A 19,383-nucleotide genomic window follows, 5' to 3' on the forward strand; every position below is an offset into this window, starting at 1 on the left:
GCCTTAATTTTTATTTTATTTGTCTTTTATTTGTCTTAATTTATTATTTTAGAGTTTACAGTCTTTATGAATCAGTTTACTTAGCTTACTAGCTTAGAATCTGCGTGGGTGAACATGAATGGGTGTTTATGGGTTTACAGCTTGGAGTCAGCGTGGATGGCCATGAATGGGTCCTCGTCCATGTTGCTGATGTAGAAGTGGGCGCGTCCATCTCCGCCCACCTGCACCTGCTTGCCGGTGCACCTGCCGCCATCCTTGTCACCGGAGATGACGTCACAGTAGGTGCCGGCGGGCAGACCTGTGTTCAGGGTGACGTCCATGTTCCTGTAGGAGCACAAACGATACAGTACAGTTGGTCATTGGTTCTCAAACCTTTTTGAATAAACGCCCCCTGTACTGTACCTCATCATAAGCCTCCCAACGTCCATGTTCCTGTAGCAGCACATGCAATACAGTAGGTCATTGGTTCTCAATTTACCTGTACCTCACCATTAGCCTCCCAGCGCCCTGCATTGACCTCATCATAAGCCTGCCAATGGCCACCTTAGTAAAATAAAATAGACAAATGCCCCTCAAATTGTCTATTGTAGACTAAATAAAAGGATAATCCCCTGTTTGACAACAGCAAATATTTTTTTTGTCAAAATTCACTCAAAGTTGAACTGGGCCTTGTGCTCTTGTTTCACTCTAATCTCCCCTGACAACTTGAAAAAACTCCCACACATTGACCATTTCACTGTTTTCTTTAATACGCAACGTTTCGATCCTAGACCTTCATTAGAAACCTGATGAAGATCTAGGACTGAATAAAGGTCTAGGATATACATGTTGTGTATTAAGGAAAACAGTGAAATGGTCAGTGTGCTTGATTTTTTTCAAGTTGTCTGATGAGTGACCCATGGGCCATCTCCGACGCACCTGCCAGGTGAAGGTGTGTGAAAAAAATACAAGTTTCCCTTTAATCTGCCCTACCAGTCATCATTGGTGTAGTGCTCTAGTTTCCCTTTAATCTCCCTTACCAGTCATCGTTGTTGATGGCGATGAATCCCCTGTTGCCGCGTCCGAAGGCGATCTGGTTGCTCTGGTTGTCCCACCAGTTGGAGAAGGGCTGTCCGTTCACCACATTACGGAAAATCACCATGTTTCTGGCAACAGAGAGGGCAAATAAACGTCAGGGGAAAATGTTGCAGCGCATTCTTAGGCTGGCTATCACAACTGGCATCTAACATCACATTACAACTAGACTTTGGCATCTAACCAAACTTGATCACCTGACCCCACATTGCTCCAGGGACTGTAACTAATACCCTATATACAGTACAGTTCTCATTTATGCATTCTCTTTATTTTCTTAGATTTTCAGTGTGTATTTTCATTGAGGGCATCAAAACTGTTCATGAGCACATGTAGAATTATGTGCTCACCAAAAAATATCATTCTAGCTGTTGTCCAACAGCAATGTCAGCTGTCTATCCACCTGACGCCAACACGGCACAACTGATGGCTCCACACATTTCAATAAGTTTATTTTTTGTCTATTTTCAAGTACAAATGCCAAGTCAGTCATGTCAATCTAAATTGAACGTTAAAGTCCTCCAATAACTCACTAGAATTGTAGAACTAGAGTTTTGAGACCTAAAACCTAGTTTTAAACACTTGCCAATACAAGCATTTTATAGACATTTTCTTGATCTGATATTGAGTCACAGCCAGTTACTTGGAGAGGTCAAACCTGTGTTGGAGGGAATCTGTGGCACGGTTTTTCACTTTTACTTTTAGTTTTTGTAACACTGTTTCACCTAGATAACCAGCTATGTTTGACCAAGTGATCCATTATCAGATAAAGAAAATATTTCTTGTTTTGCCTGTATCAATTAAGATTGACTTGACTGACTGGGTGTTTTTACCTGAATATAGACAGAAAAATAAGTTTGTTGAAATGTGTGGGGCCCTCAGGTTTGCTGTGTTGACGTCACTGTTTGGCATTTTTTTATATTTTTTAAATAATTGTTTTTTATTTTGTATATATTTTCATTTGTTTGTTAAGCACATAATTATACATGTGTTCATTCACAGTTTTGATGCCCTCTCTGAAAATGTACTATGTTCCGTAAATAGCTACAAAAATAAAGAGAATTAATTAAATTAGAAGGCGAGTCCACACTTTTGGTCTGTACTGTACATCTAAGTTGCTTTGGACAAAAGCGTCAGCTAAGTGTTATGTAAAGCAGTGTTCCCAACCAGGGGTACGTGAGCACACTGTGAGCACACGGAAAATGATCAATAATGACAAATATATGGACCACGGTCAAATTGGGATAGAGGAAAAGATTGTACATTGTAACAGCTGCAACAACAACTACACTACCTCTATTACCACTATGACTATCGTCTTCTTAGTCATTCGTAACTTACTGTGACTACAGCAATTCTTCACTACAATCTTACTCTAACCTTTACTAACACACCCCTATTACTCACTCTCATCACTGCTGTGAATAGAATATTTTTTTCATGAAACTTTCTGAAGCTGAAACTAAGACCATCTTTTATGTATGTTTTATGCACGCACACACACACACACACACACACACACACACACACACACACACACACACACACACACACACACACACACACACACACACACACACACACACACACACACACACATTGACACGTTTCCAACCTTAACACCTTTTTAAGTCATATTTATAGTAATACGATGACTGGGCAGCATCCTAACCACCATGAGTAAACACTCTTCCTTATAAATGTCAGTTTACCACACACAACCACACACACACAACCACACACACACACACACACACACACACACACACACACACACACACACACACACACACACACACACACACACACACACACACACACACACACACACACACACACACACTACATTGACCCGAATTGGGTCCTCATTGACATTGTCCCGGGCCTAGCCAAAGCTGACGGAGGCCCCGCCCTCCATTACCTTATCTCTTTTTTTGGTCTTTCTAGACTTTATTAGTGACAGGACAGTCGAGAGAGACAGGAAACGTTTGGGGAGAGAGAGACAGAAAGATCGGCAAATGACCCCGTCGGGCCGGAATCGAACCCAGGTCTCTGGCGTAGCAGCCCAGTGGCTACTGTTAGAGCCACGGTAGCACCCTCCATACCTGATCTGTCTCCATCTGTGTTCGCAGACCCAGCCGTCTCCACAGGTGCTGTCGGCGTTGATGGGCACGGGCTTGGTGGAGCCGTCGGGGTGACTAGGGGGACCCATCCAGTCATTCTGGTCCTGAGGAGAGGAAATCACATGGTGAAGTGTTAGTGAAACGCACACGCACACACACACACACGCACGCACGCACGCACGCACGCACGCACACACACACACACACACACAAACACACACACACACACACACACACACACACACACACACACACACACACACACACACACAGTCATTCTGGTCCTGAGGAGAGGAAAACAGATGGTGAAGTGTTACTGAAAATGCAGTCATAGTGAGACACATTCTCATCTCGCGTCTCGACTCATCTTGTCTACTCAGTCAATTTTGTAGAGATAATTTAACACTTGGAGAGTAGACCAATACAAGTAAGAGTCTAACATTTGACTCTGGTCTGTTCTATGGCATTATTACCTTGCCATTGACAAAGTAAGAGTGTTAAATCTGATTCTTTTTTGTTCTGACATTGTTACCTTAGCCACGTCCTCCTAGTGACGCAGTCTTTGGTGTTGCTACTAGTCAGGTCATCTCCAATATACATATCGTTTCTGAGCTCCGGAGAAATAGGAACATTCACCCACTTAGTCGGGAAGCAACTAACTTTGATCAGCTATAACGGACCTGCGTAGACGTTCAAGGCAGTGACGTGGCTTAAGCAGAGCTGTTCTATTGGGACAAAGAAATTCAGTGGCTTGAGCCTCAGCACAACCTTTTCTGGCCTCGACCAGTAGCAAACCGAGGGAGGCGGGTCAACCATGCCGTTTGGGAAACGTTTATGCTTATGCAAATGGTCAGACCCAAGTCTCTGTACAAGATTTGAAAGTCGATGATAATCAGGCAGTTGTTACCTTGCCGTTGACGAAGTTGCGGTCCCAGCTGAAACTGGACATGACTCTGGTGACGCCGTAAGGGTGGGCCAACATCAGACCCATGGCCATCTTGTACATCCTACACAGACACACAGACACACATTAGCTGCAGAAATGTAACATTTAATCTAGACTCTGTAACATTAACACATTTCTATTGACCCTGTGGACTCCATAAGGGTGGGCCAGCATCAGAGTGTAGTGGAAAGTGCGCACATCCAGCAAAAAAGCATCAGCAGGTGCCAAATCAAAAAACTGTGACATGTAGGAGCGGGAAAGGATCTGCACACTGCTTGCAAAAGACTTAATTTATTAGGAGCAACGTTTCGATCATGTTCGTCACGATTGAAACATTGCTCCTAATAAATTAAGTCTTTTGCAAGCAGTGTGCAGATCCTTTTTTCCGCTCCTACATGGGCCAGCATCAGAGCCATGCCCATGTTGTACATCCTGCATAGACAATGGAAATGTATCATTTATACTGTGTCTCAAATGGACAATGTTTCAGTGTGTAATCAATACGCCATACGCACTGAAACATAGGGCCCGATGTGCACAAGTGAGCAATTTCAGCCACAGCATTAGTCTTGATGAACACATTTTAATGGCCCTGGTAACACCGTAAGGGTGGGCCAAAATAATCAGACCCATAGCCAACTTATAAATCCTGGACAGGCACTGGAAATGAAACACTTAGTGCAGGCCCGTCACTAGGTTTGAGAGACAGGTGGGGCTTAGCCCCAGAGGAAGAAAATGCGCGCGCGCAGCGCGCGCCGAAATTTTTTCATCTCACCTGCTAAGGTTTTGTCTATGAATTCATTATTTTAAGAGCAAAGAAATCCCACACACTGTCCATTCCACCAACAAACTTTAATACATTGTTTCGGTCATCCGACCTTCTTCATGTTGTATTAAAATTTGTTGGTGGAGTGGACAGTATGCAGGATTTCTTTACACTTGAATGACAACCCCACTGGGATAATATCCTACGCACCTGCCCACCTAAAAAGCGTCTTCTTGAACAATTATTTTAAGAGCACCATACCGATTTTTGATCACTAGTTACAGTGATTTTTAATGAACATTTTAATGAACATTCCTTATATGTAAGCTAAACAAAACATTTCAAAATGTTTCAACTGATGAATATTATGTACGGAAGTTAATATGATTAGATAAAAATGCTGAGAGCATAATTTACACAAGGACTAGGAACTTTAAGGAGTTACTAACTACGCGTCTCCAGGAGAAGCAGTGGTCAGGAAGCGATTCATTCAAACAGGTTCCTTACTTGGAAAACTATGCATCCCCGGCAGATATTTGGCCATTTTTACTCCATTAGTAGCTATTTTAATCAGTTCATGTGTGTTTTCAAACTGTTAAGACAAATATTAAAAACTCAACTATAATTTCAAGACAATGTCAAATTAATTTATTACACGGATATTGTGAGTGAAAATTGGTACTTTGGGTCTGAAGATTTCATCCGTGTAAGTAATTACACTTTTCTCGAGGTGTTGTTAGTCACAAAGCACAATCCTCTACCTGTTTCCCCTCCGCATAACATATTGCTGTGCACCCTGCTTTTATTGCTGTGCAGTAGGATATAAGTGGCATTAAACAATAAATAAGCAACCATAAACTTGTATTCAGATTAACTTGCCTTCTTGGTGGTTCGTATTCAGTGCTTTACTGCATTTGTTTTTGGAAAAATTAAAAAAAAAAAAAAAAAATTTTTTTTTTTTTTTGCAAAATCGTTACAGGGGGGGCTAATACTAATGTAGGGGGGGCTAAAGCCCCCCTAAAATAGACCTAACGACGTCCCTGACTTAGTGTAGTGTATGTATACAGTAAGATTAAGACATGTATAATGACTCTGTTGATTCCGTAGGGTGGGCCAACATTAGATCCATGGATATCTAATACATTACATCCTGGGCAGACACAGCTACACACTATAAAATGGATGCCTGGGGTGACTCAGTGGAATTGTAATATAGCACTGGGTATGACTCCAGTTACTCTTTATTTACAATTTAATGCGGAAGGCACATTACACCTACTTGTTATTTTTTTCTTCATGTACGCAATGGTTTATGTCATATTGGCCTGTTAAATCTAGCGGATGTAACAAGGTTAACACTTTTGCAACACTATGTTGCACGTTTCAGTCCAATGTGTTGCTTATTGAGCTTTAACCCCTTAGTACAGAGCCTCTGTTATAACTTTATTGTCACCAAAAATGGTAATGACCAATCATGTCTTAATCAGCTACACAATACTCTCTGCATTGTCATGGCAATGTTGTAACAATGTAGTTCTGTGTTTTCAGCAAAGAGTCAATAGGCCTGTCAATGGGCTCATCTGCAGTAAGAGGCTACAAGACAAAGAAGGATCTCTCCACACCCTATCACCATATTATAACATCTTGAAAGCCTCATAAGAATAAGAGTTTGCACATCCCACCTCGCTGAAGCCAAGTGCAGGACAAAGGCATATCTAACAATGGAAAGAGTAAAAGTCTGCACACTGTAGCTCCACTTTGAAGTTTCATTCAGGTCATACAATGTTTGGGTTCAACAAGGTCTTCATCAGTCATAATGATGACCTGCATAAACCTTCAAAGTGTACTGTACAGCGTGCAGACTTCAACTCTTTCCACATCTTGAAAACCATCAACGCAACAGTCACCTAAGAGTTATTGGAGTGTATTCAGTGAATTGAACATACATTTTGTTAAATCCCATACTGTAGCCTAAGAGTATGACAGTGAAGCAGTTTACAATTCAGTGTTTAAGTATGCCTACTGTTATCTGAAACCTTCACAGTTTACTGACAAAAGCTATTTGTGCTATGTAAAACTAAAACATGCAATTTGTAGCTTTATCTCAATAAAAGCTGTTAGGCCACCCATCAGTCATGAGGACGTTGTTTAAGAACTGTGAAATGATTCTTCTTTTTGAGGCAAACTGAACTTTCACAATAACACTATCATGAAACTAAAACAGAACTAAACTGAAATCGAACTAAACTGAACAAGGATGCACTGAGGTGATGAAAGGCTGTGTGAAGTTGCAGCATCTTGCAGCTTTCCCACACCTTGTCACGTACCTGTTGACCATGTGACTATGTGACCATGTGACCATATGTGTGAGATTGCTAATAAAGTGACCACAGTAAACTTCATGATAATAATTCAACACTTTGAGGTTGAACCAACTAGATGAGTGTGAGATATGAAGTTAGAAATGTTGAATTGCGTAACACTGCAAAATATAATGAGCAGCCTACATGCTATCTTGACCAATTTACGGTAGTCCCATTGGATGGCTCACTCACTAAGAGCACGGACGTGGCCGAAATGGATCTTTGAAAAAAAAAGATTCATGTAAAAGCTTAAAAGCATATAAGCAATACGGACTTTTTGGGTTTGGTATTTGGAGAGGTGAGAGACATGATAGGTCCAGCCATGACTGATTAAAAACGTCATAGATGTGATGACAAGCTGTGTCTATTAGACAACAAGCAACAAGCTTTTATAAGTGACAACAAGTTTATATTACCTGTCTGATAGCTGTATCAATGAGACAGTGGGACGACAAGCTGTAGTTTGTAAGTTAATTCAACTTGCGAAAGCCTCGAGTTGAGTTCACTTACAAACTGGGCAGCAGGGCAACTTACCTTTAGTTTACCATTTAGTTTACCTTACATTTAACTGGCTTGCAGTGTTTTACAGCCAGGCCACAATGACCCTACTGTCAGGACAGAGGAAGTATTGCAGCACCCAGAAGTGAGAGTCTAGAGTGGTGTAATACGAGATCTTTTGTCTGATAAAGAGGCCTGTGTCCATTGTGTCTTTGCACCCCTTCCAAACCAACAGATTAAGTCCAATACAGTCGGAGGTGCTACAGGGCAACAGCAAAGTGCGGGTATAATATAATACCTGGCTATAATGCACTTTAGGTCCTAGTGCATGCAGTGTACCTAAGGTCCTAGAAGGTGCATTTAGCATACATGTGTTCCTGGAGGGTAACAGTATCACAGTGCATGTGCAGTACATGTAGACCTGAGAGCCTATAAGCTGCATCTAGAATAGTGTTTCTCACCGGGGGCTCTACAGGGGGATTGCTCTACAGGGAGATCTTCTCTACGGTCCACCATTTTGAATTTTCAGAAATAGACATTTTTAGATGTAAAACGTACTATTCTTTGGTCATACTAGCAACTAATTAGTAAACATTCATGAAAAGATTGAATTTGACAATTGGCAGCAAAGTTTCAATGAGCAGCATAGTTGCAATACCTCCTCTGGCCACCATCCTACACAGTGCACCTTTAAGGTCCTAGAAGGTGTACACACATATATCATACCTGGCGTCCCAGAAGGTGAGGATAGCAGCTCCTCCGGCGCCGTGGCCTCTCTGGTTGTCATGGTTATCCACAAACACCAGTGCGTTGCCGTCAGGCATGAAGCCCCAGCCCTCACCCCAGTTCCTGCAAGCACATGGAGAAAATTACTTGTATGCTATTAACACTGTACACAGGCGCGTGCACACGCACGCATGCACGCACGCACCCACGCACTGCAGTGTAATGAGGACTCACTTGAGGAAGCTGAGCTTCTCTCCGTTCCATTTGCGCACTGCCGTGCCGAGCTTGGCGCCGTACTTGAACTCGGTCACCCTGCCCAGGAAGAAGTACTCGCTGGATGTGATGGGCTCCCCGCCCAGATCAATCACCTGAAGGAGAGAGATGGAGGCAGGGATGGATTACTGTAATGCACGGGCCAACCGGGCCCAGGCCCAGGGACCAAAGAACCAAGGGGGCCCTGAAACCCAACAACTACTACTACTGCTGCTATTAATACTACTACTACTACAGCTACTACTACTACTAGTTCTGTTACTACTACTACTGCTGCTGCTACTACTGCTACTATTACTACTGCTATTACTACTACTACTGCTGCTACTACTACTACTACTGCTGCTGCTACTACTAGTAGTACTACTGCTGCTGCTGCTGTTACTACTACTAGTACTACTATTACTACTGCTACTACTACTACTACAGCTACTACTACTACTAGTTCTGTTACTGCTACAACTACTATTATTACTGCTGCTACTACTACTGTTATTAATACTGCTGCTGCTACTACTACTACAGGACTACTACTACGTAGCTGCTGCTATTAATACTACTATTACTACAGCTACTACTACTACTATTACTACTTCTGTTACTACTACTACTGCTACTACTACTACAACTACTTAACTACTGCTGCTACTCCGACTACTGCTTCTACAACTAGTACTACTACAACTACTACTTCTAATACTACTTTTACCACGGATAACAAATACAGTAGTAATCCCATTTCCCTACCTCCTGGAACATGAATGGCCTGGCGCCGGCAGCGAACCACTGGGTGTTGAGGTTGTGCAGCCTCTCGAACACGGCCTTCATGTCGCCGGGCCACATGTGCTTGCAGGCGTCCACCCTGAATCCGGCCACGCCCATGTCGATCAGCGCGTTCATGTAGTCCGCCGTCTTGGAGCGCACATGGTCCTTCTCCAGAGCCAGGTCCAGGAGACTCACCAGACGACAGTCACGCACCTGATAATAATATTACATAATAATAATCATTATTATTGCTATACTACTACTACTACTAATCATAATAATAATAGTCCCTCTCCAGAACACTCACTAGGCAACAGTCACACATCTGACAACAACAGCGACGCATGACAAAGATGTTACTCCAGTATTTCACTAATATTCAAGGTGTGATGATAGCAGACCTGGCAAATATCGTAGTTCTGAATGTTGCCACTACCAGCACTTGCCGTTGTTTAATTCATCAAACACAATAATTTGCGTCACATAAACACTACACCATCGTCATACATCACCAAGTATGGGGGACTCCTCAGTGGAGGTTCATTGACCTACTGCATATGTGATGTAAAAGTATAATGGCAGCCATACCTGGTGGATGTCATTGTAGTTCTCGATGTTTCCACTGCCGGTCCTGCACTTGCCGTCGTTGAAGTCCCAGGAGGTGTAGGGCACGGAGGGGAAGTCCTTCCCGCCCGCGTTGAAGTAGGAGCCACAGCTGGAGTGGTGGCCCTCACCTCCCCCTGAGCCACACATGTGATTGATCACAGCATCCACGTAGATGTTCACCTGCCAGGGACATTAGTGGAGCATCAGTGTTAATATCTCTCTCTCTCTCTCTCTCTCTCTCTCTCTCTCTGTCTCTCTCTCTCTCTCTCTCTCTCTCTCTCTCTCTCTCTCTCTCTCTCTCTCTCTCTCACACACACACACACACACACACACACACACACACACACACACACACACATATATATATATATATATATACACTTTCGTTGGTCTTAACCCAATTCTGTAATACAGAATCCTTGTTCTTACCCAACATTATATACAATATAGTATACAGTCATCATTGGTCTTATCCCAATATTGTAATGTATAGTCATTGATCTTACCCTGACATTGTAATATATAGTAATTGGTCTCACCCCAACATTGTAATATATAGTCCTAGGGCTTACCCGACATTGTATACAATATACAGTCATCATTGGTCTTACCCCATATTGTAGTGTATTGTCATTGGTCTTACCCCGACATTGTTGCACCTGGTGATCATATCCCGGAGCTCGTTCTCATTTCCTGAGCGGGAGCAGAGGTTGTAGCCAATGGGCTGGTACCTCTGCCACCAGGGCCTCCAGGGATTGGAAATGATGATGTGCTCGTTTGGAGGGGAGATCTGTGCAGAACAGAGTTTTTACATCAGACATTCGTCTTTTTTCAGAAAGTGCGCTCAACTCCCAATTGTTTTTTACAAGGTACTTGAGTTCATATTCTGTAGAGAAGCCGCACTCTCAGTTGTGATTCTTGTTTTTTTATTTTAGTGGGTTAGCATGACAAGCTTGTCATGTTAACCCACTAACCCAGAAGCCTGTCACGCTAACCCACTAAAATAGAATACAAGAATCACAACCGAGAGTGTGGCTTTTCTACAATATATATCAGACACTAACCTTCAATGTATAAAAGATTCACTTCACACTTATTGTCCTACTGTTAAGGTTTACTACTAATGGACAACACCAGGTCTGATTCCTGAGATTTGTTGAAAACTCGGCTAGCCTTTCATCAAAATTAAACTTTTCAAATACTACATAAGTGAAGTCAAATTCATTTCAATAGCAGTTTCATACACAGACACAGTTCAATGTGTGTCACAACAAACAGAAAGATATTCTAATGACTATTGGTGTCAAAAGTTCATTATCAGATAAAATCATACTTCCCTTTGGTATGTTTTGAAATACAATATACAGTAACACATTTGTGTAACAATCACAACTGTCAAATTGTGTCATTTGTATTTGCTCAAAGACATGATGAAGAACTGTTGTGAGTGTGTGTGAATTTAAGATGATATCTATCTATGAACTGTATCTATAATATAATATAATATAATATAATATAATATAATATAATATAATATAATATAATATAATATAATATAATATAATATAATATAATGCAACACGATGATGAATATACCTGCACACCTCCAATATAGTATAATATAATATAATATAATATAATATAATATAATATAATATAATATAATATAATATAATATAATGCAACATGATGATGCATATACCTGCACACCTCCAATATAATATAATATAATATAATATAATATAATATAATATAATATAATATAATATAATATAATATAATATAATATAATATAATAACATAGGCCTGTCACAACACAACACAACACAACACAACACAACACAACACAACACAACACAACACAACACAACATTACACAACACGAAGCTGGACTTACCTGCACTCCTCCGTAGCCGTTGGGACCCAGGTAGCGTTCGCACTCGGCGGCGATGTCTGCCCAGCGCCACTCGAACAGGTGCACTATGGAGGTGCGGCCGTGCTTGTAGTGGGGGTTGTGCTGGGCCAGACCCAGACCCAGCAGCGCGGCCAGCAATAGGAGCTTCATCATCATCCTCATGCGCTCACGTCTCAGAGAGGAGACACCTGAAGTAACACCCACGCACACTCACTTTATATGGGATGGGGACTGCTACACACACAGAAACACTTGCATTGACACAGACAGACACACACATACCGTACGTGCATGCAGTCACACACACACACACACACACACACACACACACACACACACACACACACACACACACACACACACACACACACACACACACACACACACACACACACACACACACACACACACTTGTTTTTTTTTCTTGAAAGAAGGAAGCCTAGATAAAGCCTTATCTGTAGCATGGGAGAAAGGCCCAGGTGTAAAGCAGCTGTTTTGTTCCCTTCATCCCTGCATGCAGGCCATGCAGATGCATGTGTTTACCATTCAGTACACAGGGAATACATGAAAAGCTTCATTGCAAAATGATGTATATCTTTGTCATATTTTTTGTATTGGGCATTCCATTGCATTGCATTGCATTGCAATGTTATGCATTTTACATTATATAGGTTTAAAAAGAATAGACCCAAAATATTTGAACGGCAAGAATTCACACATAGATGATAGGACTTCTGAATAGTCATTTCCAATAATAAAATGCAGAAGTCACAAATGGTGGATACATCGTTTTGCAAGCAAGCAAGCTTGTGTGCACTGTGAGTATTCTGTACTTCTTTATTTTATCTCTGAGAAATCAAACTGCAGCAACAAAAATGAATCAAAATGAAACTAAAACTTCCTTAAACTGTGTGTGTTGTTTACATGTGATTTGCCTGAGCAATAAGCTCATTGACCAGCATCGTATGTTTGCGGTTGTTATGTAAGGTGTTTAATGTACAACTAAAGGGGGTTACACAATAATAGAATTCCCCCCGCCTCTTCTGTTGCAGTGCTGTAGGGGTGTCGTACAGGGGTGTAAAGTGTGACTGAGTCACTAGGGCCCATGTATATACGGGAGCCCACACAGTGTCTGATTTATGTAGATATAAGGCTGCAGGTGGGTGTCCATTGTGATTGTACAAAGAGCCCACAATTTGCTGCTATGCCCCTGCACTGCTGTATCTGTGTTTGACCTTGAATGACATCAGAGAGTAACCACATTGGCCTATTTTCCTCAGCCCTCACTCAGGTACTGTGCCACATACAGTACACTCCTACAAGCACAAGAGATTCTCTGACAGTTGATGAATGGAAGTGGAAAAGTAACTGGGAAGAAATCGAATCAAATCAAATCATATGGTATTGTGGGACGTTCTTAAGCATCGCAAATAATCGACATGCTGCCTTAAGAAATCCATATTGAATAGTATCGTCATGGAGGCTGTGATTTAGACCCCTAGAAGGGACCAGTGTATGTGTACGATAGCTGGCCAGGGACCAGTGTATGTGGACAATAGCTGTCCAGGGACCAGTGTATGTGGACAATAGCTGTCCAGGGACCAGTGTATGGGGACAGTGACTGTCCAGGGACCAGTGTACTGAGGGGACAGGATGCCTCAGTCCTGGTGGAGAAAAAGGAAAAGAGAGATCACACTGGCCATTCACTCCACCCACCCATCTTTTGGTGTAAGGCAACTGGGGCCTATGCTTCAAAGCTGGTTCAGGAGTAAACCAGCTTAAGTTAAGAGGTAAATCATATAATAGAAGAGCCTCATTTTCTTAAGACAATAAGATTAAAACAGAGGCTCTGCACCAAGGGTTGAATGCCTTTATTTGAAAGTGACAGTGAAGCGTTGACAAGAACCGAGTGGAACCAAGACAGAGATAAGGTAAAGCTGGGAAACAACCCAGGAGGTCGGACTTGAACCCGGGTCCCCAGTTGCAACTTGTACGTTCATGGTATGGTATCCTGTATCACAATGCACCACAGCACCCCCATAATCAGCACTATACTGCAGGGCCGGCGATAGGCATGGGCTGACAAGGCGTTCGCATATGGCACCAAATGTCTTGGGGGCACCACAGGCACACCTGAAAAAAATCCCACATGAAACTATCTGCTGACACTTGAATATGCATGGACACTCATACACACTATGTACTGTGTGTAGGTAGGTACTAGATCAGCTGTGCTCCATCAGATGTATGACTTAAAATTCTTTACAGATAGCAATTTCTAAATGCAAACCCCCTCCTCATCCACGGCTCTGCAGTCTGTCACTGTCATGGTCACCTGGCTTAACACAGGATGCACTCTTGACGTGTGTCTTGTGAACTCTGACATGTGGCTCACTTTACACCAACAAACCACTAACTGCCTATGTGACGGAAATGATCGCGTGCTAGTTTGCCACTCGGGGCTTGAACTTATTAACCTGGCTCTCATGAAGCTGTGCGGAACTGCCCAGGTCTGATCTGGAGAGAAGTCAGGCTATGTACCCATGACCTCCCATTGTCAGCGACCTTTAAGCATGGTAGCACAGGTGCAAAACCTCCAGGCCTAAAGGTCTATAAGCCAGTGTTTCTCAACAGGGACTCTACAGCACAGCGAGGGGGCATCAGGGTGCCCGTGGGGTGGGTGAGGCATTGAGAAGGATGCAGCTGAGAGGAGGGGTGCTCAGTTGCCATTGGGGGGCATTAGCCTATTTTATTTTTTATTACTAAAGGGGGACGTTGGCTAGCCTGGCGACGCCATCCATGTACTCCACCCAAAGATTTTGACTCCGCACATCGTCTGGCGAAAGTCTCGAGCTCGGTTCTCTCAGTGTTTAGCCAATCATCAAACAGTTAAGAGTGGTGACGTAGAACTCACCCGCGAGCTCCGTTACTGATTTTACCTCCAAGCAAGCAATTAACATTGAGTCCTATGAGACAAGCTGGCGGCTAACTGATCTCATAGGACTCATGTTTTTATTTGTTTCAGAGGCTGAGATATTTAGGTCTTAATAGGCAGAGGGCACATTTGCCCAAAAAGGGCTTAGACATTCAGCAGGCATTTTTGCAGGTGCCTTGGGCTCATTTGACTTTGTTTGTGCCATGTCTGGTTCAAACCTTATGTGAATGACCTAGCCTATATATCCCCCACCATCAAACATGTCTGGCAGTGGCCATTCCTCAATCAGGGGACCATGACAACAACAGGCTTCAAGTGATAACCTCACCAGCTGATCTAGCCCATTTTTTTGGGGGCCAGTTTTACCCCCCTCATTGCCACACCTACCAGAGGGAACCCGGCAGACGTGCTGTTCCTCTATCTGGGGACCATGCCAGACATCTTAATACCCATACAAATTGGTAACCTTCCCAATTATGCTGGCCCGTCTGGGCTCCCGGCCTATTATGATCCATATCCCATACCTGGGAGAAAAATAAATTTGCCTCAGCTACGAGCGCCTAGATTTCTAGGCTATGTCGCATAATGTGTTTTACATATCAACAAAACTCCAATGCCTTTTCATTCTGTGGGGTGTGTCACTTCTGTGGGGCACCTGTCAGAATGGAGTTATCCACATGACATGTTTATATGCCAACACATTTAAAAAAATACCCACATTTTTAAATATCTGCATACGTGTAACCACTAACCAGCACCAAAATATATTGTGTAAGAGAATGATCAGCTTTTGTAACTCTTTAACCCCTCCCAGACCAGCTGCCATATTCCCAGCTGACCACTCTGACCTGCAGATGCCAACACCACCTGGTGATGAGAGTTTACCCTCAATAAGACAGTAGAGGAGTAGTACCTGTTATGTTATACATTTATACACAGTGTATGTCTTTATTGACTAACTTTGCCTTTTTGACTTTTTCAATGGAAGGCCTTAATAGGTGTGATTGGGTTAGGGCTGCTCAATTATGAGAAAAATCAATATCACGATTATTTCAGTCAATATTGATATCACGATATAAATTTGATATACAGCCCTACATTGTGTTACTTTACTGTATAAACACAGTGTAGTGGCCGTTTGTCAAACAAAATCAAATTAAACTTAAATCAAACGGAACACTTCAGGCACCATGGGCAGGTAATGTACGCAGGCATGACAAAGTCCAATTTCCAGGCAAAGTTCTAGAGTTGATGGTGGTTTATTTTATTCCAGTTGAGCAAACACATGGCATCTTTCGCTCTGGGAAAAAAAACATATGCCCATCACCCAGGTGCCAACACAGATCACTACCTACTTCTTACCTATATACAGGTGTACCTGTGCCCACTACTGCCCCCAAGTGTTCAAATAATATGTCTGCAAATAAATCAAAGAAAATGACTAAAGCAAAGCAATTAACTAAACAAGTAACAAGAATGATCTTTTATTATTAAAATTATGACAATACTAAAATACTAATAATTAATCTAGCAAAATAATCATTAAAAACAATAAACCAATTAACCATTAACTTTAGCATTACTCAAAAGAAAAGATTGCTCCAACACCCAGAATCTCCTGCATTTTCAATTCACTGTCACAAAGTCTGTTTGCCGTGGGGTGGGTGACTGAATATTTATCTTTCTCCATCATTACACACATCCTCACCACATTACACATTTGAACACTTAGGCCTACCAGGCATTTTAGGACCCTGGCTTTGCTCGCTGACTGAACCATGCAGAATTTGATTTCAACTGTGAAGTGTCACCAGTTTCAGTTTTGCTTTCTGTCTGTTTTGCTTGAGTAGCTTTTTCTTGTAGCCTACTGTGCAATGATAAAAAAGTAATAGACCTGTCTACTAAAAAAATAGGAAGAACTCTGGTGGACATACATGTACAATGTACATTTGTCCAGGCTGTGCACAAAATAGTATCGCACGCCCTCCAGTGGTTTAAAGTGAGACTTGCTTATGTTTGTGCTCAGATGGGCAAAACGGGAGAGGCAGGTTTTAGATTTTGTGACTGACGTTCTTTCTACAATGTTATATATACATATAGTATATAATTATAAGAATATGCAGTAAAATCCAATATTTGCTAATTAATTAGTTCATTTCACAGTTTAACGAGGAGAGTAGTACTTTTTAAGCCACTCAGTACTCTCATGTCTTATGCTCTCACATTTGAAAGGGATCATAAACAGATAAATAGATAAATAGATGATTAAATAAATAAATAAATAAATATATAAATAAAGTCACGATAAGTCTATAGCAAAGAGCTTTTATTATGGAAGTTCTAGTGAACCTTTACTTTGAAGTAAAGTTATAATTTAAACCCGGAAGCTATCAGTTCAACAACTTCCTCCTCACGTTGAGTTCACGTTTTTGAATGATGTTTGGAAACTGAGTGGTTGTTTCTACGAAATTAAAAAGGTAAATAAGACGCATTCTTAACTGGAATTAAAAGAATTATGGTATACTTCTATGTGGGTCTATATTTGAACCCTACTACGCCAAAGAAGAAGCAAATGGCATATGGACTTTGTTAACTTAGCGTAGCGCGCCATTGATATCAACTTCAGTTAGTTCCTCAGATTCTGGCTGATTTCTGAGCATCATCCTCATTACTGTCAATTTCTCCCTTGAAAAATTATGGTGTTCATATACTGAATAGGTAAGCCGCGTCTCTTGTCTTTGACCAGTAACTTCGTCATCTAACTTACCCGGGACTGAAACATGGAGAAGGACGCCCGAGTGAAGAAAATCGCGGCACCCTCCGTCTCACAAATCAACGCAGAATATGTCACACAGGTAGGCCAACGCGTTCAAAATAGTGTTGTCTGACGTCCCACTACTATATCCCTTTCATGCCTTATAAAGCTACCATGTGTCGATGTTGATTATTGTCTTATTGATGACTACTGCATGAATTGTATCGCGGTCACTCACTGTGTCTTTACTGACTGATGTCGTCTGATGTCGTTTTGTTTCAGCTGGCAAATAAATACTGGGCACCCCTTGTAAAGAAAAAGCTCCCCTTTGACCGCAAGGTAAATATGCATTCGCAATAGTCTGTATTTGTTGTACTTAACTATTTATCTGCCATGCAACCACCTGTTTTTTCCCTTTTAGTGTCTAATGGCTCTTCTTTTAACTATAGGTTGTGGAAGACATATATGTCAATGAGATCCTCAAATCAAAGTAAGTTACACAATAATTTATTCAGAGAGTGAAGTATGTGGGCTAATGAAATAAAATATTTTAAGTTTTGTTTGAAACCCCCTTTGCTATTCCACAGTGCATTACATCACAGTACACTCAGCTGTCACTTTAATACCCGGTAATTTTGGATTGGGCATTGGTTACAGTCCCTGGAGCAATGTGGGGTTAGGTGTCTTGCTCAAGGGAGGTAGAGTGTGGAAGGGTGGGATTCGAACCTGCAACTCTCAGATGTAAAGTCCATCTCCTCTTAACCACTAGGCCACAGCTACCTTTTTGGAGTCTTTGCATATGACACTGATGTTATTGGTCTTTCTGTTGACCTTGTTACTGCTCTTCCTGTGTAGGTTTCGTCTTTGTTAAACAGCTTTTAATTTAAATTAGCTAGTTCATAGAAGAACACATTAAAACAGCCAGCTTTTAAAGCCCTGATGAAGTAAAGGCCATTGCAGACTGAAGCATGTTGGGAATTCGAATTTGTCCTATTATGAACTAGCTCAGTTAAATTAAAAGCTTTTTAATGAAGACAAAGAGTGCCTTGGATATCTTTAAAACATTTATATCCAAGTTACGTTCTACCAAATAGTGCCTTTGCACTGCTAAAGAGGACGCTGAAGCCCTCTGACGTACACCTTCTGTGTTTAGGTTTGCTATCCGCAAGATCATGCTGCTGGAGTTTAGCCAGTACCTGGAGAACTACCTGTGGGTGAACTACAGTCCGGCGGTGTCCAGTAATGCCTACCTCATGTCCATCTGCTGCATCGTCAACGAGAAGTTCAGGGAAAATGTGCCAGCCTGGCAGGTAATGGGAGACACACACAACACACGCACGCATGCACACGCACACCAGTCACACACCCGTATACCCAACATTGTATACAATATACTTTCACTGGTCTCCCCCCAACATTGTAATAGTCCTTGGTCTTACCCGACATTGTATGTAATATACAGTCATCATTGGTCTTACCCCAACAGTATTTCCTGAGCGGGAGCAGAGGTTGTAGCCAATGGGCTGGTACCTCTACCACCAGGGCTTCCAGGGATTGGAAATGATGATGTGCTCGTTTAGGGCAGCTTTCTAAAGAAGAGGGAGACGAGACCCATTCAGATTGTTTGTTAATCTATTC

General features: G+C 41.9%; 2 protein-coding genes across 4 annotated transcripts in view; one reads left to right on the forward strand and one right to left on the reverse strand.

The window, feature by feature from the left end:
* Positions 1-3: 3 nt before the first annotated feature.
* Positions 4-18,045, reverse strand: LOC134435575 (alpha-amylase-like). Of its 2 annotated transcripts, none has more exons than XM_063184632.1 (11): positions 17,984-18,045; positions 12,038-12,243; positions 10,784-10,930; positions 10,123-10,320; positions 9,517-9,747; positions 8,731-8,864; positions 8,497-8,619; positions 4,105-4,204; positions 3,180-3,301; positions 1,020-1,145; positions 4-324 (listed from the first exon to the last, which is right to left on the reverse strand). In XM_063184632.1, exons 2-11 carry the CDS (start codon positions 12,215-12,217, stop codon positions 135-137), a joined length of 1,551 nt encoding a protein of 516 aa, XP_063040702.1. In that variant the 5' UTR covers positions 12,218-12,243; positions 17,984-18,045; the 3' UTR covers positions 4-134. The 2 variants fall into 2 exon arrangements, with proteins under 2 accessions (XP_063040702.1, XP_063040701.1); XM_063184631.1 differs by lacking the exon at positions 17,984-18,045 and adding an exon at positions 17,758-17,845.
* The window catches only part of aqr (aquarius intron-binding spliceosomal factor), a 162,320-nt gene continuing 160,691 nt past the window's right edge, over positions 17,755-19,383 (forward strand). For both annotated transcript variants that reach the window (XM_063184629.1, XM_063184630.1), the window contains exons 1-4: positions 17,755-17,845; positions 18,028-18,084; positions 18,195-18,235; positions 18,899-19,055. In XM_063184629.1, coding sequence (XP_063040699.1) covers positions 17,771-17,845; positions 18,028-18,084; positions 18,195-18,235; positions 18,899-19,055 — 330 coding nt within the window. In that variant the 5' untranslated portion in view covers positions 17,755-17,770. The remainder of the gene's footprint in view (positions 17,846-18,027; positions 18,085-18,194; positions 18,236-18,898; positions 19,056-19,383) is intronic.

This window comes from Engraulis encrasicolus, chromosome 19, assembly GCF_034702125.1.
Source record: "Engraulis encrasicolus isolate BLACKSEA-1 chromosome 19, IST_EnEncr_1.0, whole genome shotgun sequence".
In the NCBI taxonomy this organism is placed as follows: Eukaryota; Metazoa; Chordata; class Actinopteri; order Clupeiformes; family Engraulidae; genus Engraulis; species Engraulis encrasicolus.

Excerpts from the sequence above, each read along its gene's own strand:
- LOC134435575 (XM_063184632.1), bottom strand. The coding sequence starts at position 12,217 with ATGAGGATGATGATGAAGCTCCTATTGCTGGCCGCGCTGCTGGGTCTG. Across the intron at positions 3,302-4,104 it reads GCAACTTCGTCAACGGCAAG|GACCAGAATGACTGGATGGG; the intron begins GTAACAACTGCC and ends TCCTCTCCTCAG. Across the intron at positions 325-1,019 it reads GCCATCAACAACGATGACTG|GAACATGGACGTCACCCTGA; the intron begins GTAAGGGAGATT and ends GTGCTCCTACAG.